Genomic DNA, 27,970 nt, shown 5'->3' on the forward strand with positions numbered 1-27,970 from the left:
CAGACAGCAGTACCCGCCCTCTACACACCAAACCTTCTCCTCAGGGGAGCACTTCATACCTGCAGGCCAAGCAAAGCAGCCTGACCAGCTGCAAATAAACCTGAGGCTCTTTTTGTAAAAGAGTAAGAAAAAATTGGAAGCTTTTAGTACATTTTTACATTAACTTGTACCACAGAGAAAATGAGTACAAGTGAGCTACAATGGAGAATTCTAGAACAATGACATTTTCTGAAGGTCTCCAGCATGATCACATATAGTAGAAAAACTAGTACTTATGCAAAACATAACTTCAATTCATTCCTACCACCATATAGAAAAATTAGCCTAAAATGGATCATATATCTAAAAGTAAAATCTAAAACTGTAAAACTTCTGGAAGAAAACTGTTGTGATGTTGGGTTAGGCAAAGATGTCTTAGAAATGATACCAAAATCATGATCCATAAAAGAACAAAATGATAAACTGAACTTCATTAAATTTTAAACCTCCTGCTCTTTTAAAGATGATGTTGAGACTGAAAAGAGCCACAGACTATGAAAAAATATTCGCAAATCATGTATCTGATAAAGAACTCTCAAACCCAATAAGAAAACAAACAAAAACAGACAGGCAGAAAAAGATGTACACAGTTAACCAAAGTCAAATGGCAAACAGGCACATGAAACAAGGTTTGATATTATTAGTCATTAGATAAGTGCAAGTTAAAACTACATTAACATATCACTAAATATTCACTAGCATGTCTAAAATTAAAAAGAATGACTACCAAGTATTGGCAAAGACATAAAGGCATTTGCACGCTCCTCCTGCTGGTGGCAGCATACAATGCCACAAGCCCTTTGGAAGACAGTTCGGCAGTTTCTTATAAAGTTAAACGTATACCTACCTGCCTGAAGTTTATTTATTAAGAGAAATGAAAGTTTATGTTCATATAAAGAATGTACACAAATATTCATAGCAGTTTCATTTGTGACAGCCCCAAACTGCAAACAAGCCAAATGTTCATCAACTGGTGAACAAATAAGCACTTAGTGGTATTTCTGTACAATGGAACAATAGTATGAAATGAACTACTGATATAAACTACAACGTGGATGTCAAAAATTCTGCTGAATGAAAGCCAGCACCCTCCAAAATACATTTTATATGATTCACTTATACAAAATTTTAGATTAACTACAAGTGATCTGCAGTGAGGGAAAACAGAAGAGCTATTTCCCGGAGCCTAGGCAAGGTCACGAAGGGGCAGGAGGAAACTTCTGGGGATGAGCAGTGAGTGAACACACGAAACTGAAAGGATGCCACGTGCCGCATGGAACGCCCTGCAAATGCATGTAGTTACTGAGAGGCAGTCACACCTGCAGACAGCTGTGCTTAGAAAGGTAAACCAGATAAGATGGCGTACAAAAGGAGATGGTAGTACCGTTCAGTGGTTAAAGAATCCAGTGAGTAGTAACAGGGAAAAACACTGCTTAATCCCAGGGAAGGGATGTTCCCTTACAGATCCCAAAAGATGGCATGAAGTAGCAGGTATTCTAGTCCAGGTGTAAGAGAAAGAGTGCGAATAAAAGCCATGCAAAAACAAAAGAAAAATATTGTTTTGGAAAGAACAGGTCAATGTGGCAAAGACCTAGGAATTTTAAGTTGGAGACTAGGCTTCACTGTGTCTTAAGAGTCATGGGAAATCGACCTGCAAACATTACTCTGGTATAAAGCCAAGGAACACAAAGTCAAGGAGAGAAACCTTGGAAGCAAGAAGACCAAGCCAAGAAGGTCTTTCTTTGGGTGTGAGCTACAAGGCGAACAAAGGCAGTAAGGGTGGGACTGGAATGGGACACATGGGCAGAAGGAAGGAAGAATTTTATGATTATCAACACAAGAACTCAGGACAAGGACACTGCTGCTGTCTCCTCTTCTGTCAAGTTAACTACGTGAGGCTACAGTTCTGAGGGACAAAGGCGCACCCCAGCAGGCTCAGGAGGCTGAGCCTGGGGCCGGAGTGCAGGCCACCACAGCTGCAGCAGAATCACGAAGTCCATTCCGGGTGAATAAAGCCTGGGATGAGCCAACACCAAAATGAAGGCTCACGGAGGCAAGTCCCATTTCAGAAAAACTATCTTTACGAGGTCTAAACTCAAACAAATTCCACTTTCAGCTGTACCACTGATTTCTAAAATCTGAAAATATTCTTATGGACCTTACACAGAAAATAAGACTTTCTTTTAAAACCATAATCAAAGTGCTAAAGTACTAGAGAGAGATCAGTTATCTCTAGAAACATTAGCAACATGGAAATTCTACCCATTAACATGGCAAGATGATCTTTAGTTTCTAGTAATCAACACTATTTCATAAATTCATACAAAGTCTGGCATAAACAGTTACTTGTACCAAGCTATGACTGGAATGAAGTTCTGTGTTGTGGAAGGATATCCGAAATGTAATATACAAAGCTTTAAATGCATAAAGAATTAAGTTTTTATTCTACTTATCAAGAAGCCTAATCCTATGAACCAGGAAATCAATACAAACCCCAAATTCCAATTCTATAACCACTCTTCTTGAAATTCATCCCCATTGCATTCTCCCACAGTCACATTAACAAAACACTTTTTGCCACCCAGCACATGTGGCCTTGCATACCTGCTTGGAAGGTAGGATTCGCTCCAGGGTACATGTTGGGGGAGTAGGCAGGAGCTGCTGCTGCATAGCCCATTGGGAAACCAGCTGGAGAAAAATAAAGAACAGTGTGATTTTAAAACCAGGGCTCCCAAAGACCTGACTGTCCTCACCTTCTTCACCACAACTCCCAGACTGAGCTCGGGAGCCCAACAGCACGTGGGTACCCAGCAGGCTGCCTCTAGTCGTCTCCTTTCCTCAGAGTTGTGATGGGTCACGATCATAAACATGTCATTTAAACCTATGAGTAAATGCTTACAACTTTCTATAACTGAAAACATTTGACAGAAATGGAATTAAATGAAGAAGGAAAAACAAAAACCCAAAATGAAGTCAGAAAACTCAATATTTCTGGCAGCTTTACTCTAAAGTTTATTCACATAATTCATTACTTAGCAAGATTAGTAAGAGTGCTAAGAGCTTCTTGCACTGAAGAGGCTCTAACCATATACAAGTGTATATACACATGGAACTGGGAAAAATCCAACCTCACAATCCATTTGCAAGCAACCTGACTTTTATTAACACAAATGAGGGATCCTTAATATGACTAAATTACAACCACTTATCAATCATGTGAACACAAAAGAAATTTCAGTCAAAACCAGAGGGGCCTCAGTTATCTGCTCTAGGGCCCTCACAGTTCAGCTGGACCCAGTTACGAGTCACTGGGGCACTACAGGGCACAGAGCCAAGGTCTGCTAGACTTCACTAACGACACAACTAGCTGTGAGGAGCTATAATCCCCCCAGGAGATTCTGATTTGCAGGGCTCCAATCAACAAGGTTGAGAACCACTGTCCCTTCCTGTTCCTGCCCACGGTGCTGGCCACAGAACTGTCCTCCTGAAAATGCCCCTTGGCAAGCACCATAAACTGTCTCCAACATCTTACTCTACCTCCCTTCTGGCACACAGGGGCTGGAAAGCTAAATACTGCAGTCCTCTCTTGCAAGAAATTGGAAGTGATCTCAAATCCTAATTACTTCAGGAAAACAAACCTTCAGAATAGCAAAAAATACCATTAGCTGAGTAAAAAAGACAGCTTTTCACAAGAAACACACTTGCAAATTATTTAGACAATGGGCAAATACACTTAAAATGTAAATAATTTTTAAAGTTAAAAAAAAAATAGAAAAAAACAACCAACAGAAGACATGAACAGAGAGAACTGCCAACCACATTTCTAACTTCAGACTGGAGAAAATCCAAAAGGAGACAACACACTCTGCTGGCAAGGCTATGGGGAACAACAGACTCACACACTTCTGGTAGGAATACAAAGCAGTAGGATTTTTTCCTAGTACCTTTAAAATTACATTTACATTAGAAGATGTAGTATATATACTATGAAATATTACTTAGCCACTAAAACAATGAAATAATGCCATTTGCAGCAACATGGACAGACCCAGAAGTCATCATACTAAGTGAAGCAAGACAAAGACAAGTATCATGGACAAGTATATGTGGAATCTTAAAAAAAAAATGATATAAATGAACTTATTTACAGAACAGAAACAGACTCACAGACTTAGAAAAGAACTTATGGTAAACAAGAGTAAAGTTGGTGTTATATTTAAAACAGATAACCAAGAAGAACCTACTATATAGCACAGGGAACTCAGCTCAATATTCTGTCATAACCTAAATGGGAAAAGAATTGGAAGAAGGATACACGTACATGTATAACTGAATCACTCTACTGTAGACCTGAAACTAACACAACAATGCTAATCAACTATACTCCAATATAAAATTAAAAAAAAATTTTTTTAAGAATAACAGGAAAAAAATTACATCTGCATGCACTCGCTCCCCTGACCATTTCACCTCAAGGAATCCACCCTGAAGATAATTTCCTCCAACACAATCTACTACAGTATTACTGGAATAGCAAAATCCTTCAAACAACATATCCATCCAAAGAACTGGTTGAATTAAATTATGAAAACCCCACAACTTGCAGGCTTCTGCAGCAGTATTACGTAAAACACAAAGAACAAGGCAAACCTTTGTGAGCTGACAGGGAACAATGATTAAGTTGACAAAGCAAAGCGAACACCAGCACCTGCACCTCTATTCCAGGAGCCTACTCAGCCTCAAGGAGGAAGGAGGCTGACAGCGTTCAGCAGCAGCACACTCTCGGCCACTTCTGCCTGCTGAGACCTCCCCTGCCGAAGCTACCGCAGGGCTCCTCACCGAGCCAGCTGACGCTGCACACAGGCACCACAGCCCTGAGGCCCCTCCCCAGTGCTGCTTCCACCCACCAGGTCCTTCACAAGTGTCATCCACCACAGTGACGTCCGCATTCCTAATTCCATCTCAGTGTACAACACCCTTTATGTAACAAAGGACAAATTAGAATATATGGACACAGTTGGCCTGGGGGCATGATATGACTGAATGTCAAAGTGCCCTCCAAAATTTATTTTTTGAAACTCTAATCCGCAGTGTGGTGGTATTTGGGGAAACTCAATTGTGGTAGTCATTTTACAACATATACATACATTAAATCATCACATACACTTTTAAAAAAGTGCTGTACAAACTAAATACATACAATTTTTGTTCTTATCAATCATACCTCAAATGGGGAGGGAAGACATCAACTGGACCACCTATACTTTTTAATACACCATGTATTACATTCCATGAAAAAAATACTAGGAATGTTAAGGCATAGGACCATATATGAGTGAAAAAGAAAAAAAAAAGATAAACTGATAACAGACCACAGATCCAGAGACTGCAACGTGGTCTTTAAAATAACTCTGTATTTCTTACTCTGAAAAGTAGACCTCAGGTTCGCTCTAAGCTGCTGCAGCTGTTTAGGAGACCTGTGCACAGTGTCTAAGTCTTTGGTCCCTCATCTTGCCCCTGCCCTCCACCAGCCAGGCTTGCTCCACCAGTACCTACAAGTCCAGGGGGAATCTGGGAGCAGGAGCTGCAGAGGACCTGGAGTTGCAGCGACCCTCCTCCTGAGGTTGAGAGGGGTGCCCTGTGCAAGGTCCCAGGGCTGCACCCACGGTGCTGAGACTCAGTCTCCTAACCTTACAGTAGTAGCAGTAGTATTACTCGCTCAGTCATGTCCAACTCTTTGTGGCACAGACTGTAGCCTGCCAGGCTTCTCTGCCCATGGGATTCTCCAGGCAAGAATACTGGAGTGGACTGCCATTCCCTTCTCCAAAGGATCTTTCCAACCCAGGAATCCAACCCAGCTGGTCTCCTGCACTGAAAGCAGATTCTTTACCATCTGGGCTACAGGGAAGACTACCTACCTTACAGTAGGTTCCAGTAATATTTAACTGAATCTCAGGCTCTAGGGATTAAAACTGGTCCATAGGCTTGTGGAACCCTTGATTCAGCCAAGTCCCTCTGTGCTCCTTCCTCTCTTAGATCAAGTACCAGGGAGGAGGAGTCTGAGATGGGACTGGAGGGACCCCTGAAGTGCTGGCCTCAGCTGACTAAGGAGGTCGGGACCCACACTGTCACAGATGCCAGAGGCCTCTTAGGGCAGAGTCCAGGGGGACAGTCAGGAGGTGGTCTCTGTCTCATCAAGTGAATATTGATCACCAAAGGGGTAGGGAGCAGGCTGATCCTGCTCCCTAAAAAGATGTGCTCCTTCTTCCCCTTGGTGCGTGAGCTTTAAGGCTCCAGTCACCCACACCCAGCTCTTTCCAGGTCCAACGCACCTCTGGCAGCCTTGCAAGTCTCGCTTCCAGTTGCAAAACTCCCCAGGCTCCATCTAGGCTGCAGAGATGGTACCTGGAGGTTCAAGTCTAAAAAGTGCTGCCCCTTCAGTGCGGAAGTGGAGGGGAAAAGGGTGAATGTAGTAACGGGGTAGGGTAGACAGGGGTGAGTGCCCTAGGAGCCTTTGAGAAAGAAACCCCAATCCCCTGCAACTATCCATTGATGCCATAGGTTTTTCAGAGCCTTTTGAGAAGAGATGCCTCTTCCCTTACTTCTGTGTTGAAAAGTATACAAACCCAACTTTTCATCCTCTTGCTGCTTTGCCAGAATTTTTTTTTTAATGTCGTTCTTGGCTTACTTGGTTTTCAGTTCCCTAAATAGCAGTTTTGAGCTGTCCAAGCTATTTAAAAGTGTTCTCCTTAAATTGAGACTAAACCCTACTCTTTTGGAAAAACTACCTTCACTTCAGAGGAGATATTCTTTTCTTCCCATTCCTCCCTTCCCTGATGGTCCAACGGCTAAGACTCTGCGCTCCCCATTCAGGGGGCCCAGGTTCTATCCCTGGTGAGGGAACTAGATCCCACATGCTGCAACTAAGACCTGACATAACCTAAATAAATTTTTAAAAAATCAAGCCAGTCAAACAGCTCTGTGAGCACTAAGCAGAATAAACACAAAACATAGTCACGTCTTGTCATTCCACAGGAGAAACATAGATAGGTTAAAAGCAGCAAGGAGGGAGCAGGGAAATACTAATTTCAAAGAAACAAAAAAGACAAAAACCAGAGGACAACACAACTACCTTTAAAGTGCTGAGAGAAAATAACTGCCAACCTAAAACTGTACACTCAGTGTGGCAGGCAAAAAAAAAAGGAACTCCTCAGAAGAAATATCATCAAATCCCTGGAACCTATAAATGTTACCTTATTTGGGAAAAGGTTCTTTGTCGACGTAAGTTAAGGATCTCAAGATACTCATCATAGATTACAGGTGGTGGGGGCCTAAATCCAAGTGTCCACACTGTGAAACACAGATGAGAAGGAAATGATGTAACCATGAAAACAGAAGCCGGGATGATGTGTCCACAAAGCAATCTACGTCAAGGAACGCTGAAAGCTCCAGAAATTTCAAGAAGCAAGCAAGGATTCTCCCCTCCACCTTCCACAGGGTGTGAGGCCCTGCCACGCCTGGATTTTGGCTTCTGGCCCCACAACTATGAGAGAATCAATTCCTATGGTTTTTAAGACACCATCCTTGTAGCAATTTGTCACAGCGGTCACAGAAAACCAGTACACTCATCAAAAATAGGCTCAAAAATAAAAGCATTTTCACAAAGAAAATTCACTGCTAGCAGACATGCAGTAAAGAGTGGGGAAGGAAGGGTAACTAAAGGGATTTATCCTAGTAAAAGGAAAATGATCCTCAACAAAAAACACATAGATACAGAAAGCAATGAAAATAATGTTTGACTGCACAAAACAAAAACAGTAATGGCTTAAGGCATGGTCAGTTCAGTCAGTCCAGTCGCTCAGTCGTGTCCGACTCTGATACACAAAAGAAGAGAGGGGGCAAAATGTGTTGTAATCGTCAGAGTCATCACTAGACAGTAATTTTTTCAAAAATTAAAAGAAAAATTTAATGTAAAATATTTGGTTAATCCAAAAGAAGAAAAAGAAAGTGAACAAAACAGATATAGGAGCTATGAATTAGAAAACAATAGTAAGATGGTACATACGAACCCAATTATTGTCATCCCTCAGTATCCCAGGTTCCAGGACATGATACCCCAAATCCACAGGTATGAATGACTGTATGTCAGCTCTCATGTAACTACAATTAGAAGATGTTCCTTTTTTCCCATTAAGTGTAAATTTTAGAAAATTATGGACAAGCTTCTCCATCTGCTTGTATTAAAGTATAGAATGGTAAGCATAAAATGGTATAAAGGCATTTTCTTTCTTTGTGATGTCTTGTTTTGGTACTAAAGTTATCCTAGCCTTAAAATCCTGTAGGCACATTATTTCGCTATGTTTAACCCCAATTTCCATTCAAAATACCTAGAGTGGCTACAAGTTTCTATACTGAACTTTTGCTGATCAGAGAGTTTTATCAAAGTCAAGGAGACCAAAATACTAAAAGCAAGGCAAGGGATAGGTGTAACTGCTAAGTCACCGCAGTCGTGTCCGACTCTGTGCGACCCTATAGACGGCAGCCTATCAGGCTCCCCCGTCCCTGGAATTCTCCAGGCAAGAACAATGGAGTGGGTTGCCATTTCCTTCTTCAATGCGTGAAAGTGCAAAGTGAAAGGGAAGTCGCTCAGTCGTGTCTGACTCTTCGCGACCCCATGGACTGCAGCCCACCAGGTTCCTCCATCCATGGGATTCTCCAGGCAAGAGTACTGGAGTGGGATGCCATTGCCTTCTCCAAGGTATAAAGAAATGAATAAAATAAGGATCATTTAAAAATTTTAAAGACTTAAAGTTTTAGAAATTTCCTTTTAAAGACCAAAAAAAAAACCCTAAAAAGTACACAGACCTGGTATATGACAAGCAACCAATATTTCATTATATAGTCTATCAGGTAATGCTAACACCATCAAGTTTAACCTATTTCCTGATTTCAGAGCTACACAGGATTCTCTTCAGTAGATTACCTGGAACTCTGTTTAAACTAGTGCAAATACATTAAAGATAGGAGGTCTCACCACTAAATTATTTTTTACCAATTCTAGAAAATCCTGTCACTGTTTTTCTCTAGTCTCTCTACTTAGTCCTTCTGGAGCTTTTAATTCTCTTCAGAACTTCTCATCCTAACACCTCTATTTCGTAACCAATCTACTTCCCCCTTCCTTCTGCTGCACGCTGGTCCCTCCTTAAGCAGTGTTTTGCCTGCGGTTTAACTGGAATTCTGTTCAAATGCTTTTTTTTTTTTTCCATTTAAGTTCCAGTTGATTCTTTTTGCTATGATTCTTTCTTTTGCATCTTCAATTATTATCAGCATGCTTGTCTGATGTGGTTTCTACCTGATGTTTTATTCCTGCTATCTATCACGACTGGTGACTCAGACATGATGAGCAACAGCACCGTGTTTTATAATGACTCTGACTTTGGGCCACCCACACGACCTAGACTGGGAACGCTTGCCTTCACACAGTTCTGCGTTCGTTGCTGTCAGGTGCTTCAGGGGTAATGCAGCCCAGAGACTACGTTTTTTGTTAGTTTCTCAATTTATGGACCCCTTGGAAGGACAAGTAATTCAAAGCAGAACCCAAAACATCCTTGAATGGTTACCAAGTCTTAGAAAAGACTTCTTCCTTCCCAGAGCCAAAGCTGAAATGAATTTCTCCATGGAACCAGTATGGACTGATTTACTTACCTCTCTTATAGGAGTACCACCCTCAGGAGGAATCAGAGTGATGAGGGGTCCCACTCCAAATCCCAGCCTTACAAGAGCAGACACTTCACTTCGTCCCCAAAAGGGTTGCTAAAACCCACAAAGAACAAATGCCCCTAGGGCAGGCACATCAACTCAATGGCCAAATACTCTGGTTTTTATGTCACCTTCATACTTAGCTGTAGAAATGGCTTTCTTGCAAAAGTTCAGTTAAACATTTTTGAAATGTTTCTTCAATTTTTCAGGGGTTTTGAGCAACAGGGTTTTAAGAGTATCTGTCCCACCATATTATCTAAACCCAAAATTGTAATGTTACAGACAACTATTCCTTTCAATTAGGGCAACCATTTGCTATTTTTGACCATCAACTCCTATTCTCACAAATTTCACTTCACCTTATTTCAGCCCATGTTTGACTAGCAGGCTTCATTAAGGTGGAGAATGTGGCTCAACCATAAATTCATCAGTGGACTCCCCTTCCTGATCCAGGGTGCAGGCATGAAGAGAACAAGAAGTCCCCCGGGGCTTTCCTATAAAGCCAGATGAAGAGACTCACAGCCAAGAGAGGGGCTGAACACCACACAACCACAACGGGGAGAAGTGTGACCTGTGACCCACATTGCAGCAATACTGAGGAAGTGAAGCTGAGCACAGGAAGTAAAGAAACCAGACGTAGTCCCTACCCTTGGAACCACTAGATCAGGCTCTGACTGAAGCCAGCCCAAGCTCCTGATTTTTCAATTCCATGAGCTGACACATTTTCTTCCTTATCTAAGCCACTTGAGCTGGGTCTGTCCATCAAAAGCATTCTTAATGACATAGAAATGGACCATGTATTCAAAGTTTAATAATGGAAACAAAATTTTACATGCTTACCTGGATAACCAATTCCTTTGGCATTTGCATAGGGTACCCCAGAAGAACCCGGGCTATAAACAGGATTCATGATTTCAAGAACTAAAAAGGGAAAAAAAGTGATTTAGCCAAGCATTTTTGTTCTCAGGTTTTTCTCCATCATCAGTCTCAAAAAAGCAGGTAGCAAGAGGCCTTTCTCTAATCTATTCTGAAATGCAGAAACAAGGCACTCCATGCTGCTGCTAACCAACAGAGAACAGAAAAGGAATGCCAAAGCCCTAACGGATGCCCACCAGGACACTGTATGCTTTGCTTTATAACTCTCCTGAGTCCATCAGACGCTAAGGGAAAAAAGTGTTCTCTGTGCCCCTGTTTTTCAAAACAGTTAAAAAAAAAAAAACAAACTATAAATAATCTAAATGTCCTTATTACAGAGAACAGTCTTAACCAGATCTATCCAGAGCATGAAATACCGTGCAGCTGCTTTTTTCTTGTAAGTGTTTAAAAACACAGGATGCTATAATGATAACTGGGGTAAAAGGGGAGGCAGTACAATACTGTAACGCAGTGTGATCCCAAATGTGCACCTACACACTGGGCATGCGCACCTCCAGCTCAGACAGAACACTATCTGGGAGGAGAATAAAGCATGAACCGTGACTGCCTCTAGATGGAGCGGTTTAATGTTCTTTTTGCACCTTTCTCTATTTCTGAAACACATTAAATTATATATTTCCTAAAAATAAATAAAATACATGTGTATTTCCTAAAAGAGACAAATTAGCTACAGCAACTGTACTAACTGAGTCAATGTTCTATAATTCACAATCTTCTTTGTCTGACAAGTTCAAGAATTTGCACAGCTACAACCATGGTTTTATACCTTCCTCTGAATTTTATCACCCAATGCATTCTTAAAGTGTGAGCTTATTTAAGACTATTCAGTATTCCTTATCCAGTAAGTCAATCACTGACTTACTTGGTAGTAAGGATTAAAGGGATCTTAAATTTAAAAATAAAAACAGCAATAGGGGAGGGGGCAACAGGCATATGGAAACTCTGCACTTTCTGCTCAGTTTTGCTCTGAACCGAAAACTGCTCTAAAAAAGTTAAGTCTATTTAAAAAGAAAAACAGGCAGTTCTCTGGTGACCTCGCCATTAGAATTCTGGGCTTTCACTGCCATGACCCAGGTTCAATCCCCGGCTGAGGAACTGATATTCCACTAGCTATGTTCAGTTCAGTTGCTCAGTCGTGTCCGACTCTTTGCGACCCCATGAATAGCAGCACGCCAGGCCTCCCTGTCCATCACCAACTCCCGGAGTTCACTCAAACTCACATCCATTGAGTCAGTGATGCCATCCAGCCATCTCACCCTCTGTCGTCCCCTTCTCCTCCTGCCCCTAATCCCTCCCAGCATCAGAGTCATTTCCAATGAGTCAACTCTTCGCATGAGGTGGCCAAAGTACTGGAGCTTCAGCTTCAGCATCATTTCCTCCAAAGAACACCCAGGGCTGATCTCCTTCAGAATGGACTGGTTCGATCTCCTTGGAGTCCAAGGGACTCTCAGGAGTCTTCTCCAGCACCACAGTTCAAAAGCATCAATTCTTCGTTGCTCAGCTTTCTTCACAGTCCAACTCTCACATCCACACATGACCACAGAAAAACCATAGCCTTGACTAGACGGACCTTTGTTGGCAAAGTAATGTCTCTACTTTTCAATATGCTATCTAGGTTGGTCATAACTTTTCTTCCAAGGAGTAAGCGTCTTTTAATTTCATGGCTGCAGTCACCATCTGCAGTGATTTTGGAGCCCCCAAAAATAAAGTCTGACACTGTTTCCACTGTTAGCACCAAAGACAATGACACACACACAAAGGGGCCACTACCTGCTGACTTTCTAAAAGACACATGTACTTCAAAACACTCTTGGCATCAAATTCCATTACAAAGACAAAATACAAAAACACACCACTTCAAATTTCTACCTCAGCTTACTGACTTAGAGTATTTCCAACCAAGCAGTTCAGTACACACAAAAGTATACCTGGTCAAGTCCTTAGCCTGTGCAGTAAATTCTAAAGTAGAAATTAATTGGAGATATCAGTGATTGGGACATTCATTACCTAAATAACTCTTATTTCTTTAACTTCCAAACCAAAAGGCAGAACAAAATCTGACATGACATCCACAACCACAACTAAGACAGAAATCTAGATCGGTGCTATCCAAAAGAACAAGGATGAAGATGCTCCCTATCTGTGCTGTCTGAGAGAGCATCCATTAGCTATTAATACAAGTAAACAATGAGCACCTGAAAAATGTGGCTAGGATAGGATCCGATTTTTTATTTAACTTCAGTCTGAATTTAAATAGTCGTGTTTGGCTGTAAGCTACCATACTGGACGATGCAAATCTACAGAACAGATTAGAAAGAAACAAGGAGAGCAAAGCATAAGAAGTAGAGAGGAAAACCAACTGTATTTTACATCACAGTTTAAGAAGAAACAAATTGGTAACTTGTCAATCCGCATTAGCTTGCACTTTTAACCCATTCTTGGCGGATCTACAACATAAAATGTAGAGATTTTTTCATATATTTCATCTACTTCTCTGGTTCAACTATCATTTCTGGAGAAGTGAATACTTTTCAATACTCTATTTCTCTATTCTGTGCCAGGATCTAATTTCATTTTCTTAATTGAATAAGTAAAGCACTACACAAAGGCCACAGAGGGGGGAAAAAGACAAGTCACAGTCCCTGTTCTGAGTTTACCATCTAGAAAAGTGCTGCCCCAGAGAACTTTCTGTGAAGATGAAAATGTACATCTGCTCTGTCCACATACAGTAGTCACTACCTGAACACTTGAAATGTGGCTAGACCAAGGACCTACACGTTAGCTGAACTCTGAATAGGAACATGTAGGTGGTGGGTACTGTACTCAACAGGCAGGTCTGCAAGTCAGAAGACATAAACAATGGATGACTCGGGGTCAGAGTGTTAAGGGCCATAAAGGAATAAAGTGTTGTGAGGGTTGAGTGGGAAGAGCAAAAATTTAATGCAGGAGGAGAGGAATGGTCAGGAATAACTTGGATTACACAGGTGGTAGAAGCTCTCAACAGGCAGGATCTTGAAAAGCCACAGAAATTAGAAAATGCAAGATGCACTTTAGGGACACTTTGCAACTGGGCTTGTTTGGAGCTTGGGCTACATGTGAATCAATGAAGATGATTACAAAGACATAGGCTGCTACTGCAAAGTCGATTCAGTCGTGTCCGACTCTGTGCAACCCCATAGACGGCAGCCCACCAGGCTCCCCCGTCCCTGGGATTCTCCAGGCAAGAACACTGGAGTAGGTTGCCATTTCCTTCTCCAATGCAGGAAAGTGAAAAGTGAAAGTGAAGTCGCTCAGTCGTGTCCAACTCTTAGCGACCCCATGGACTGCAGCCTACCAGGCTCCTCCATCCATGGGATTTTCCAGGCAAGAGTACTGGAGTGGGGTGCCATTGCCTTCTCCGAGACATAGGTTAGGTTGGAGCTATCACATGGAGACTCTTAACTGTGGGGCTGCGCAGGAGATGTCATCTGGTAGGCAGTGAAGCTGATGAACAGCATAGCAGTTAAAGACAGGAGTTACCATTTGACCTGGCAACTCCACCCTAGGTATATACCCAAGAGAAGCGAAAACACATATCCACACAAAAATTTGTACCTGAATGTTTGTAACAAAATTATTCATTACAGCCAAGAAGTGTAGACAACTCAAAGCACTGAATACCACAAAGGCTTTCCTTATACAATCTTACAGTCTAAACCACTAATAAAATCTTACTCTACATTTACCACTAAAAAAATGTACAGAATTACACTTGAATACTAAATACCATACATCCAAACTACCCAGAAGTTCCTAAAAGCATTTATGCTTCCCAAGAGACTAATAACTATTTCCTAAAGTGATTAAGAAGTTATAATTAAAACTTACAGGTAAAAAAAAAATAACAGGATTAATGAAAGAAAAAGCTGCAGTTCCCACTTCAACAAAAAGGTTTGCACAAGGTCTATGAACAACGTAACAGCTTCTCAAGTTACTTTTGCCTTCAATCTGCCCCAGCATCAGGGTCTTTTTCAATGAGTCAGCTCTTCGCATCAGATGGCCAACGACGTACTGGAGCTTCAGCTAAAATTCTTCCAATGAATATTCAGGGTGGAGTTTCTTTAGGATTGACTGGTCTGATAGCCTTGCAGTCCAAGGGACTCTCAAGAGTCTTCTCCAGCACCACAATTTGAAAGCATCAATTCTCTGGCACTCAGTCTTCTTTATGGTCCAACTCTCACATCCGTACATGACTACTGGAAAAACCATAGCTTTGACTATACAGACCTTTGTTGCAAACTGCTATCTCTGCTTTTTAATACACTGTCTAGGTTTGTCTTAGCTTCCTTCCAAAAAGGAAGCATCTTTTACTTTCATGGCTGCAGTCACTGTCTGCAGTGATTCTGGAGCCCAAGAAAGTAAAATCTGTCACTGCTTACCCTTTCCCCTTCTATTTGACATGACATGATGGGACCAGATGCCACAATCTTCGTTTTTTTTAATGTTGAGTTTTAAGCCAGCCTTTTCACTCTCTTCTTTCACCCTCATCAAGAAGCTCTTTAGTTTCTCTTCACTTCCTGCCATTAGGGCGATATCATCTGCATATCTGCAGTTATTGACATTTCTCCCAGCAATCTTGATTCCAGCTTGTGCTTCATCCAAGCCAGCACTTCAAATAATGTACTCTGCACAGAAATCAAATAAGCAGGATGACAATATCACAGCCTTGACATACTCCTTTCCCAATTTTGAACCAGTCTGTTGTTCCGTGTCTGGTTCTAAATGTTGCTTCTTGATCCACATAGATTTCTTAGGAGACTGGTAAGGTGTTCTGATATTCCCATCTCTTTAAGAATTTTCCACAATTTGTTGTGACTCACACCGTCGAAGTGGGTCTTTAGCACTGTCAATGAAGCAAAAGTAGATGTTTTCCTGGAATTCCCTTGCTTTCTCTATGATCCAGTGAATGCTGGCAATTTGATCTCTGGTTCCTCTGCCTTTTCTAAACTCGGACCTTCTTAAGTGAACAGTGCAAAGAAATAGAGGAAAAAGATAGAATGGGAAAGACTAGAGATCACGTCAAGAAAATGGTAGATACTAAGCGAACATTTCATGCAAGGATGGACACTATAAAGGACAGAAATGTTAAGGACCTAACAAAGGACAAAGAGATTAAAAAGAGGTGGCAAGAGTACATAGAAGAACTGTACCAAAAAAAGGCCTTAATGACACACATAACCACGATGGCACTCGCCAAGAGCCAAACATCGTGGAGTGTGAAGTCAAGTGGGCCTTAGGAAGCATTACTACAAATAATTAGTGGAGGTGATGGAATTCCAGCGGAGTTATTTCAAATCCTAAAAGATGATGCTGTTAAAATGCTGCACACAATATGCCAGCAAATTTGGAAAACTCAGCAGTGGCCACAGGACTGGAAATGGACAATTTTCACTCCAACGTCAAAGAATGTTCAAACTACCATACAATTGTGCTCAGTTTATTGATTAGTGGACATGAATGCTGAACCCACTGACCAATCTTAACATCACTAAGAGCAAACTACTTATTTTTTAAAATTTTTATTTATTTTGGCTGTGCTCGGTCTTCACTGCTGCTCGAGCTTTCCTTTAGTTGTGCTGGGAGGTGGCTACTCTCCAGTTGCTGCTCCGGCTTCTCATTTGGCAGCCTCTTATTACAGAGCATAGGATCCAGAGCGTGTGGGCTTCATAGCTGCCACTCCTGGGCTCTAGAGCACAGGCTCAATAGTTGCGGCACACAGGCAAGTGGGATCTTCTTAGATCACAGATTGAATCCATGTCTCCTGCATTGGCTGGTGAATTCTTTACCACTAAGCCACCAGGGAAGCCCCCCGAGCTACTTATTACATGCATCCTCATACAATGGAATCACTCTGCATCATCTGAGGTGTACTGCTACAAAAATACTAAAATCTGAATCCAATGTACCCTACACATCTACCTCCCAGGTGACAGAAAAAGGCAGGAGTTAGAGAAAAATACTGAACACCATAAAGCAATCAGACAAAGTCAAAAGGAGGGAATCTAGAGGGCAAGGGGTCATTTCTGCAGTTAGTCAATGGTCTGGGAAAAGGCCGAGAGTAGGGAGAAGGATGGTTCTAGATTAACATAGATTTAATAAAGGCCACAGGAGGTTTTTGTTTGAATCCTGATTTTAAGATGGAAAAAATTATAAAAAGGTATTTTAAGGATTGAGAGGTACAAACAAACATGGGCTAGATATCAAATGGCATTAAACAATCATTAATTTTGTTATATGTGAGAATAGCATTTTGTTATGTAAAGATGCATTGGTTTTTAGTATTAAACTATTCAAGGGTAAAAATGACACGATGTCTGTAATCTAAAACATTTTTTTTTTAATTTTAATTGGAGGCTAATTACAATATACTCATTGGAAAAGACTCTGATGCTGGGAGGGATTGGGGGCAGGAGGAGAAGGGGACGACAGAGAATGAGATGGCTGGATGGCATCACTGACTCGATGGACGTGAGTGTGAGTGATGGACAGGTAGTTAGTGATGGACAGGGAGGCCTGGTGTGCTGCGATTCATGGGGTTGCAAAGAGTCGGACACGACTCAGCGACTGAACTGAACTGAACTGAATTACAATATTGTGGTGGTTCTGCCATACATTCACATCAATCAGCCATGGGTGCACATGTGTTCTCCATCCTGACCCTCCCTCCCACCTCCCCCCTCCATCCCATCTCTCAAGGTCATCCCAATGCACCAGCCCTGAGCACGCTATATAATGGGATTGATATGTTGGGTATATGGCTGTATATTGTATTTGCATACTTTTTAAGTAATGAAAAATTAAAGGTAAAAAACCACCATCACCACTCTGCCTGGGATTCTAGTGCCTACGGTCACCCAGAAACCACAGATTTGCCAGTCTGATTTGGTATTGGCCAAGAATCCCAATTTCAAGGCAAGAGAGACAGAGAGAGAGAGAGAGAGAGAGAGAGAAAGAAAGAAAGTCGCTCAGTCCTGTCCAACTCTTTGCAACCCCATGAACTATAGCCTACCAGGCTCCTCCGTCCATGGGATTCTCCAGGCAAGAATACTGGAGTGGATTGCCATTTCCTTCTCCAGGGGATTTTCCTGACCCAGGGATCAAATGCTGGTCTCCCACATTGCAGGCAGATGCGTTACCCTCTGAGCCACCAGGGAAGCTAGTATCACTTTTTTTTTTTTTTTAAGTTTCTCATTTGTAATGATGAAAATGTCAGAATTCTTATGGGTGGTTTGACACCTGCAGCAAAACAGGTAAGTCTCAGATTAGGGTTTCAGAGAAGGCAATGGCAACCCACTCCAGTACTCTTGCCTGGAAAATCCCATGGACAGAGGAGCCTGGTAGGCTGCAGTCCATGGGATTGCTAGGAGCCCGACACGACTGAGCGACTTCACTTTCACTTTTCATTTTCCTGCATTGGAGAAGGAAATGGCAACCCACTCCAGTGTTCTTGCCTGGAGAATCACAGGGACAGGGGGGCCTGATGGGCTGCCATCTATGGGGTCGCACAGAATCAGACAGAACTGAAGTGACTTGGTAGCAGTAGATTAGGGTTTAAAAAAGATAACAGCAAAAATTTCTCAACTTGAAATCTAATAATCCTCAGAGGGAAAGTATATTTAACATCCATCACTGTACTAGTTTCTCTAGTCTCAAAATATACCATGACCTAAACAAAGTTCCCACACTAAACAGTAATTCTAAAACTTTAAAAAAGAAAAAAAGAAAGTGAAGTCAATCAGTTGTGTCTGACTCTTTGCTACCCTGTGGACTGTAGAGGCCTTGTATATTATTTTTCTTCATACCAAGAAAACTAAGGTCAAGGGGCTTAAAGTCTCTCTCTCAGACAGCAATACACAAGATAAAACCCGAACAACACAATCAACACTGTTAAGTCTGGGTAACACCTGATAACATCAAGAACAGCACATAAGATAGACTCTGAACGCATCCAAACTCGAGCTTCACTATCAAGGTTTCCAATCTATTGGGAGACATTCACATATTTCTGCACAGAACTTGAAAGATATAGACATAAAGTGGAACACAGGCATAAGAAAAGTAACCATACCTCTATTAGGCTGGTGTGCTGTTGTTTTAAAATTGCTCTCAATTGATCAGTGAAAAGAAGCTGTTTAAATAAGACAAGTTTGGGAGGCAAAAATTTGCCTTTAAGCTACAGAACCTATAAAAAAAAAACTTAAAATAATATTTTTTATATGCCCTTAAGCTTGTTTTTCCCAATTCTAATCCTCTACCTCTGTGGCATTACACTCCTCATTTTCTCATTTGAAAATTCAAATAATTTTGACATCACAATTCTGTCTAGCCTTAAAACAGAAATGAGCTGAATGGCAGCTGTAGAGTAGAATACTAAGTAAAAATCTAACAAATCTATCAGGCCTGGATAAGAGGGCAGGGGCAGTAATACCAACAGCAGCTTCCTCCGCCCATCTGGCTTGTAGGATCCTTCCACTATTCCGAAGAGCAGAAGGCAGGAAGAGGGGATGCTACCTGCTCCGCGTGTCTATAGTGACTGCTACACAGAACCTAGAGGAAGGCTGCAGTTTCCAACTCTTAAAGCCTGCAGGGACCTCTACCATACCTTCAGTTCAGTTCAGTTGCTCAGTCGTGTCCAATTCTTTGCGACCCCATGGGCTGCAGTAAGCCAGGCTTCCCTGTCCATGGTCAATCCCCAGAGCTTGCTCAAACTCATGTCCATCCTTGTCGGTGATGCCATCCAACCGTCTCATCCTCTGTAGTCCCCTTCTCCTCCCGCCTTCAGTCTTGCCTAGGATCAGGGTCTTTTCCAATGTTCTTCACATCAGGTGGCCAAAGTATTGGAGTTTCAGCTTCAACATCAGTCCTTCCAATGAACACCCAGGACTGATCTCCTTTAGGATGGACTGGTTGGATCTCCTTGCAGTCCAAGGGACTCTCAAGAGTCTTCTCCAACACCACAGTTCAAAAGCATCAATTCTTCGGTGCTCAGCTTTCACATCCATACATGATTATTGGAAAAACAGCTTTGACTAGAGGCACCTTTGTTGGCACACCTCAGCTTGTCCATTTAGTCACAAATACGACTAAACGGAAGTAATTATGCAAACGCATTCTAAAAAGCAAGCCCACCCTATAAACCTCAAAAGAAACAAAAAAACTTCACAAAGTGCACCATAGTACCTTCAACAACAGAACAATTAGTCTAATTATTTCCTGTCAAAGCAAAAATAACCCAATCCTTGTTTACTTAACCCAAGTTCTAAAATGTGTCCCTACTATTATTGCTAAGTTTTTCATATACTATTCGAGAAAATAATCTTAAAAATTACACAAGGGTGACTTGAGAATTTAAGGAGGGGGAAGGAGACAAACCTTTTCACTTCAAGAAAGTCTTGCTTGGTAAAACACTTCAAAATACTTTTATGTATGACTTTAATGAAGCATTAACTCATACAATCCATTAGACGCACGCTTATATACACTATAAATGAGGAAGACCCTATTCGTGGACGCTGTAAAGGCGCACCTCTCTTTCAAAGTTGACCAAGGCTGGGCCATGATACGTCCTTTCTGGTTACAACACTGAAAGCCTTTCAAGCTAAGGCTTCTGCCAGGAAAATGGAATAATGTTTACTTTGCGAGAGAAGTGGATAGTTTACACACTGGAAACGATGAAAATCCTACGAACAGAAACACCACCCCATTGCTTCCCCATTTTTTGCATTTCCCTGATCTGATCACCTGAACCTTAAAAAAAAGACCCAGAGAACACCGTTGTGCAACAAACGCCGCTCTCGCCGGCCCAGGGGCAGCTTCCCCGCCGCCCACGCCGCACCTGCCCGCGCGCCCCGCAGCCCAGCCCCGCCTCCCTCGGGCAGCACCCGCCTGCCTGGCCCCGCGGGACAAAGCGCCGCCGCGGGCCCGACCTTGGCGCCGCCCAAATCGGCCGCACAAAGCGCCGCACTTCCGGCTGCGCACGCCGCCGCCAAGTCGGCCGCCCGCCCCGCCCGCACTCACCGCGCCGCGAGGGCAGACTGGGCCTCAGTGATCAGAGCTCGCCGGTCCAGGGCGGGCTCAGCGGTCGGGCTCGGTGAGAGGCGCGCGCTGCGCAGGCCTGCTCCGTTGCGGGGCTGAGCCGCGAGGCCCGGGTCGCCGCCACCGCCGCTTACCCGGCCCGCGCTCCCGCTCGCCCCGCTCTGCCCGGCCCGCCTCTGCGCAGCCCGCGCTCCTCGCCGACGCTGCGCGGCCGCCTAACCCAAACCTCACTTCCGCCTGAAGCCCGCCTTGGCGGGGGCGCGCAGACACGTGACCCGCCGGCGCCTTCCGGGCTACCGGTCGGCGTGCGCGCTCCCGCCGACGTCCGAGAGGGGACGGGACCGGGAGGCCTTCCGTAGCTGTTGCGTAAAGAGACCGTCGGGCCGAATTTCTGTGGTCTCTGCGTCTGGAGCGTACAGGGCGGGGAGGGTGGGGTTGGGGGGTTCAAACAGAAGTCAAATGGCGCCCGGAGGATATCTGTTGACTCATTCGAATAAACGCTCATGTGGAATATTTTTCCTTACGCCATCTTTGGGCTCCTACTCTCATGGTATGGAAAGGGCACAATGGAACATAATTATAGTGGAACATAATTATTAACTTCTTAAGGGAAAACAAATGTATTCAATTTCGTGTTTTTAAATAGCCCCGCACTACAGGAACCCTTGTGTAAATGCAGGCGCGGCGGCGGGGGCGCGCTCTTCCCCAATGCCAGGCTCCGGTCCCCAGGCCTGTGTGGTCGGCTGTCGGCTTAACGGCCAGGGCCCAGGCGCTGGGACCTTCCGAGCTCGCGCGCTCGGCGCTCTTCGCGTTCGCCGTTCTGAGTGCTTTGCATTCATTAAGTCACTTAATACAATAAAGTCGTTTTACAAATGAAGCAGTTAAGGCACGAAGAGGCTGATAAGTTCCTTCGAGAGCAGACAATTTCTTGGAAGCCGACCAGGTTGAAACCCGAATGTCTGACTTAAGGGCACTTGCTCTTAAAGGGGGACTTTGGGGTTTGCACTTTCCCAGAGCTGCTCTCAACTATTTCTGTAACATTACGAGGGCCCACAGGTTCCCTGCGTGATGTGACAGTCAATGGTTCTGCCTTGGAGAAAGGTGGAGGAATCCTGTGGTCTCTGCTCAGCTGGGAGGGTCCAGGCAGTCTATCTTTCCCTGACCAAGCCGCGAACATCTATTACAGTTCCTAAAGACTGGTTCGCATTTCTAAGATATAAATGCACGTTAAAATGCTACCCACTCCAGTATCTTGTGCTTCCCTTGTGCCACAGTTGGTAAAGAATCAGCGTGCAATGTGGGAGACCTGGGTTCAATCCCTGGGTTGGAAAACTGCCTTGGAGAAGGGAAAGGCTACTCCAGTATTCTGGCCCAGAGAATCCATGAACTGCATAGTCCATAGGGTCGCAAACAGCTGGACATGACTGAGCCACATTCACTAAAATAGTTGCAAAGGACTTGATTTTTGTCACTATAGAAGACGGTGGGTGGTTTTAAATACAACTAGATGTTACTCTTAACCGTTGTAATATAGACACTGGTGATTTGAGTCCCACTGAAAAGCTAAAGTGAAGTCGCTCAGTCGTGTCCTACTCTTTGCAACCAACCCCATGGACTGTAGCCCACCAGGCTCCTCCATCCACGGAATTTTCCAGGCAAGAACACTGGAATGGGTTGCCATTTCCTTAGTTACCATTTTAAAAGTACATGAATAAAGGGCTTTCCTGGTGGTTTAATGGTTAAGAATTGACCTGCTGATGCAAGGGATGCAGTTAGATCCCTGATCTGGGAAAATCCCACATGCAGAAGAGCAACTAAGCCAGAGCAACACAACTACTGAGCCTGCCGGCCCTAGATCCTGTGCTCCACCTTAAGAGAAGCCACTGCAATGAGAAGCCCATGTACCCTAAGGAAGAGTAGCCGTTGCTCAGGGAAACTAGAAAAAGTCCTTGCAGTTTAAGGAAGACCCAATAAGCCAACGATAAAAATTTAGAAATACATAAATAAGTTCTGTAACAGTACAGAATTCCATTGTGCTTTTTCTTCTTAAACTCCTGCTTGCATACCACTGCACAGAATTTAACCCTAATATTAATATATTTGCGGAGAAGGCAATGGCACCCTACTCCAGTACTTTGCCTGGAAAATCCCATGGATGGAGGAGCCTGGTAGGCTGTAGTCCATGGGGTAGCTAAAAGTCAGACACGACTGAGCGACTTCCCTTTCACTTTTCACTTTCCTGCATTGGAGAAGGAAATGGCAACCCACTCCAGTGTTCTTGCCTGGAGAATCCCAGGGACGGGGGAGCCTGGTGGCTGCCGTCTGTGGGATTACACAGAGTTGGACATGACTGAAGTGACTTAGCAGCAGTAGCATTAATATATTTGTGTATTGAGTCTCTTTATTTTTTTAAATCACTTGTATCTGTCAGGATAGCTAGGAAATGCTGCAGTAACAAGCCCCAGATCTCAGTGTTTTTACACAGTAGAGAAGTTTATTTCTCACTTAAACATCAGATCTGAAGCAAGTGGAATCATCTAAAAAACTATACTAACAATAAGAGCAACCAGTGATTATCAAAATGAGAAAAAATATAAGGTATCTAAATTAACAATGAATTAGAAAATATGATGGAAGAGAAGATCCATTTTATACAAGGTTGATTACTTATAGACAAAATAAAACAATATCTAAAAATAACAATAATACCCAGAAATAAGACTTGCATAATAGTTGTGAAAGGTCTATATGAATAAAATTTAAAATACCCACCAAATCACACCAAAAAACCTCTTAAATACATGGAGAAAAACATATTATTCTTGGATAATTTTTCTAAATTTATGAATTTAATACAATTCCTATCAAACACCAATAATTACTTTTAATCAGGTAAAGTGATTCTGATTTACACATGAAAAGATCAACCAGAAAAATCAAAAGCAAGAGTATCTGGAGAATTCCCTGGCAGTTAGGAATCAGCTTTCATTGCCCAGGACCCACGCTCAGTTCCTGACTGGGGAACTAAGATCCTTCAAGCCAAAAAACAAAAGAATATTTGCCAAGAAAACATTGAGGGCAAAGAGTAATAGTAAGGGTGCTACTAGACCTATCGAAATAAGAAAACATATTTAAAAGCCTCAATCAACAAAGCAGTGTGTCACGGATGCATGAATAGACAGATCAATGAAACAGAACATTCAGAAATACACTCAGATTATTTTCAGAAGTGATATCTGATAAAGGTAGCATCTCAAGTCACTGCGAAAAAAGATGGACTATTTAATAAATGGTACTGGGACAGAAACAGCCATCCGAAAAAATATAAAATTGAATCTATAGCTTACCATACTAGAATAAAATCCAAATCAAAAAAGATACAAATGTACAGCAATGGAATTATAAAAGAACAAGAAATAAACAAAAAATAATTTTTTTAATCTTGGAGTAGAAAAGCCTTTTTTAAAAAATCAAACTTTAAACTTTTTATTTTCTATTTGGGTACAGCCGATTAAAAATGTTGTGGTAGTTTCAGGTGAACAGCCAAGGGACTTAGCCTCAAGTATACATGTATCTATTAGGTAGGAAGTTAGACAAAAGCAACAAGGGGAGGCCTGGCTGAAAGGGATGCAAGCTGATCTCTGAACTCCATCTTAGACACACCCAGGAGAGCTCACGCATAGGCTGCAAGATAAACACAGAGACTTTTCAACTTCTGCATATGTGTCCTCAGTTCAGTTCAGTTCAGTCGCTCAGTCATGTCCGACTCTTTGCAACCCCATGAATTGCAGCACACCAGGCCTCCCTGTCCATCACCAACTCCAGAGTTCACTCAAACTCATGTCCATCGAGTCAGTGATGCCATCCAGCCATCTCATCCTCTGTCCTCCCTTTCTCCTCCCGCCCCCGATCCCTCCCAGCATCAGAGTCTTTTCCAATGAGTCAACTCTTCACATGAGGTGGCCAAAGTACTGGAGTTTCAGCTTTAGCATCATTCCTTCCAAAGAACACCCAGGGCTGATCTCCTTTAGAAAGGACTGGTTGGATCTCCTTGCAGTCCAAGGGACTCTCAAGAGTCCTAGGCACCACAAAATGACCACAAGGGCTTCTCCAAGTAACCTTAGGCAGTTAGGAGCCCAGTAAGGGAGCATGAATATTCTACATCTAATTAAAACAGACTGAATTATGGGACGACATAAACGGTATGCGGCTGCTGCTGCTAAGTTGCTTCAGTCGTGTCTAACTCTGTGCCACCCCAGAGACGGCAGCCCACCAGGCTCCGCCGTCCCTGGGATTCTCCAGGCAAGAACACTGGAGTGGGTTGCCATTTCCTTCTCCAATGCATGAAAATGAAAAGTGAAAGTGAAGACGCTCAGTCGTATTCAACTCTTAGCAACCCCATGGACTGCAGCCCACCAGGCTCCTCCATCCATGGGATTCTCCAGGCAAGAGCACTGGAGTGGGTTGCCATTGCCTTCTCCGATAAACAGCATAGTCTACTGTTATATAGCATATGTCCATTTGCATCCCTTTCATTGATTGGAGGTGAGTACAAGCGTTACTTTATACAGACTATAACGAAAAGGAGAAGACTGGAAGTATGAAAGGAGGAAGCCAAGAGGGATCAACAGGAAGAATGAGGAGGATTCCTTTGGGGTGGGCCTGCTCTCATGTCATTCGAGTGTCTAATAAAAGATCTGTCTGCTTGAGCTGAACTAAGCTGTAACTTGTCAGTTGTTTTACACCGTTTAGCCCATTGCTCCAAATTTTTGTTGCAATGAGACAAGAACCCAGGAAGATGGGCCTGGTAGGCTACAGTCCATGGGTTGAAAAAGAGTCAGGCACAATTTAGCAGCTATACAACAACAACAAATCAAGAAGAGTATACAGAAGAAAAATTTTCATTCTACAATTCCACTTCTGGGAGTTTGTCTACAGAGATACTCTCTGAAGTGTAAAATGAAATAGGTTCAAGCTTATTCACTGCAGCTTTCCTAGGAGTAGCAAAGTATCTGAAACAACCCCAGTGTTTGTCACAATGGGACTGACTGAATAATTGACTCCATAACTCAAGATAGAAATGAGCAGATTATCTATATACTAAAATGGAAATATCTTCAAGGTAAACTGTTAAATGGACAAAGCTGTCTATCAAAATCTAGACACCTTGGGTAAGAAAAGCTTTGGTTTGACATTTTAAGAACAAGTGAACTAAAAGGGACAGGAATGGGTGAATTTAATTCAGATGCCCATTATATCTACTACTGTGTGCAAGAATCCCTTAGAAGAGATGGAGAAGTTCTCACAGTCAATGAGAGAGTCTGAAATGCAGTACTTGGGTACAACCCCAAAAATGACAGAATGATCTATTTTTTTTTCCAAGGCAAACCACTCAACATCACAGTAATCCAAGTCTATGCCGCAACCACTGATGCCAAAGAGGCTAAAGTTGACCAGTTCTATGAAGACATACAACACCTTCTAGAGTTAACAACCGCCCCCCTCCTCCAAAAGATGTAATTTTTGTCATAGGGAATTGGAATGCAAAAGTAGGAAGTCAAGAGACACCTGGAATAACAGGCAAGTTTGGCCTTGGAGTACAAATTGAAGCAGGGCAAAGGCTAACAAAGTTTTGTCAAATAACACACTGGTCATAGCAAACACTCATTTCCCACAACCCAAGAGATGACTCTGCATATCTACATCACAACGTGGTCAATAATGAAATCAGGTTGATCATGTTCTTTGCACTGGAAGCCTGAGAAGCTCTCTACAGTCAGTAAAAACAAGACTGGGAGATGACTGAGGCTCATATCATGAACTCCTTATTGCAAAATTCAGGCTGAAACTGAAGAAAGCAGGGAGAATCACTGGGCTTCCCAGGTGGCTCAGCGGTAAAGAATCTGCCTGCCAATGTAGGAGACACAGCAGACATGGGTTTGATCCCTGGGTTGGGAAAATCCCTTGGATGAGGAAATGGCAACTCACTCCAATATTCTTGCCTGGATAATCCCATGGACAGAGGAGCCTGGTAGTCTTCAGTCCACAAGGTCACAAATAGTCATACATGACTGAGTGAGCACATGGAAAACCACTAGGCCATTCAAGTATGACCTATTATTAGGTCAATTCCCTATGATTATACACTGGAGGTGACTAATAGATTCAAGGGATTCGATCTGGTAGACAGAGTGTCTGAAGAAATACGGATGGAAGTTTGTAACATTGTACAAGAAAACTGAAAGTGAAAGTCACTCAGTCGTGTCTGACTTTTTGCGACCCCATGGACTATACAGTCCATGGAATTCTCCAGGCCAGAATACTGGAGTGGGTAGCCATTCCTTTCTGCAGGGGATCTTCCCAACTCAGGGATCGAATCCAGGTCTCCCACATTGGTAGTGACCAAAACCATCCCACAGAAAAAGAAATGCAAAAAGGCAAACTGTTTGAGGAGGTTTTACAAATAGCTAAGGAAAGAAGAGAAAAAAAAGGCAGGGAGAAAGGGAAAGATATACTCAAATGAATTCAGACTTCCAGAGAAGAGCAAGGGAGACAAAAAGGCCTTCTCAAATGAACAATGCAAAGAGATAGAAGAAAATAATAGAATGGGAAAGACTAGAGATCCTTTCAAGAAAATTGGAGATATCAGGGAACATTTCATGCAAGGATGGGAATGAAAAAGGACAGAAAAGGTAAGACCTACTAGAAACAGTAGAGATTAAGAAGAGGTGGCAAGAATATACAGAACTATACCAAGAAAGGTCTTAATGACCCACATAACCACGATGGTGTGGTCACTCACCTAGAGCCATATATTGTGGAGTCTGAAGTCAAGTAGGCCTTAAGAAGCATTTCTGTGAGCAAATCTAGTGGAGGTGATGGAATTCCAGCTGAGCTATTTCAAATCCTAAGAGATGGTGCTGTTAAAGTGCTGCACTCAATACGCCAGCAAATTTGGAAAACTCAGCAGTGGCCACAGGACTGGAAAAGGTCAGTTTTCATTCCAATCCCGAAGGGCAATGCCAAAGAATGTTCAACCTACCATACAATTGCACTTACTTCACATGCTAGCAAGGTTATGCTTAAAATCCTTCAGGCTAGGATTCAGCAGTATGTGAACCAAGAACTCTCAGATGTACAAGCTGGGTTTTGAAGAGGCAGA

General features: G+C 42.7%; 1 protein-coding gene across 2 annotated transcripts in view; it reads right to left on the bottom strand.

Annotated features, from left to right (window-relative positions):
• FAM168B (family with sequence similarity 168 member B) overlaps positions 1-21,043 on the bottom strand; it is a 40,241-nt gene extending 19,198 nt beyond the window's left edge. The window contains exons 1-3 of one of the 2 annotated variants that reach the window (XM_025272816.3): positions 20,791-21,036; positions 10,639-10,719; positions 2,644-2,727 (exon numbers count right to left, since the gene is read on the bottom strand). In XM_025272816.3, coding sequence (XP_025128601.1) covers positions 2,644-2,727; positions 10,639-10,708 — 154 coding nt within the window. In that variant the 5' untranslated portion in view covers positions 10,709-10,719; positions 20,791-21,036. Of the gene's footprint in view, positions 1-2,643; positions 2,728-10,638; positions 10,720-20,790 lie in introns of both variants that reach the window. The other variant, XM_025272820.3, reaches the window with a different exon arrangement.
• Between the last annotated feature and the right edge of the window lie 6,927 nt (positions 21,044-27,970).

Source organism: Bubalus bubalis, chromosome 2 (assembly GCF_019923935.1).
Source record: "Bubalus bubalis isolate 160015118507 breed Murrah chromosome 2, NDDB_SH_1, whole genome shotgun sequence".
NCBI lineage: Eukaryota > Metazoa > Chordata > Mammalia > Artiodactyla > Bovidae > Bubalus > Bubalus bubalis.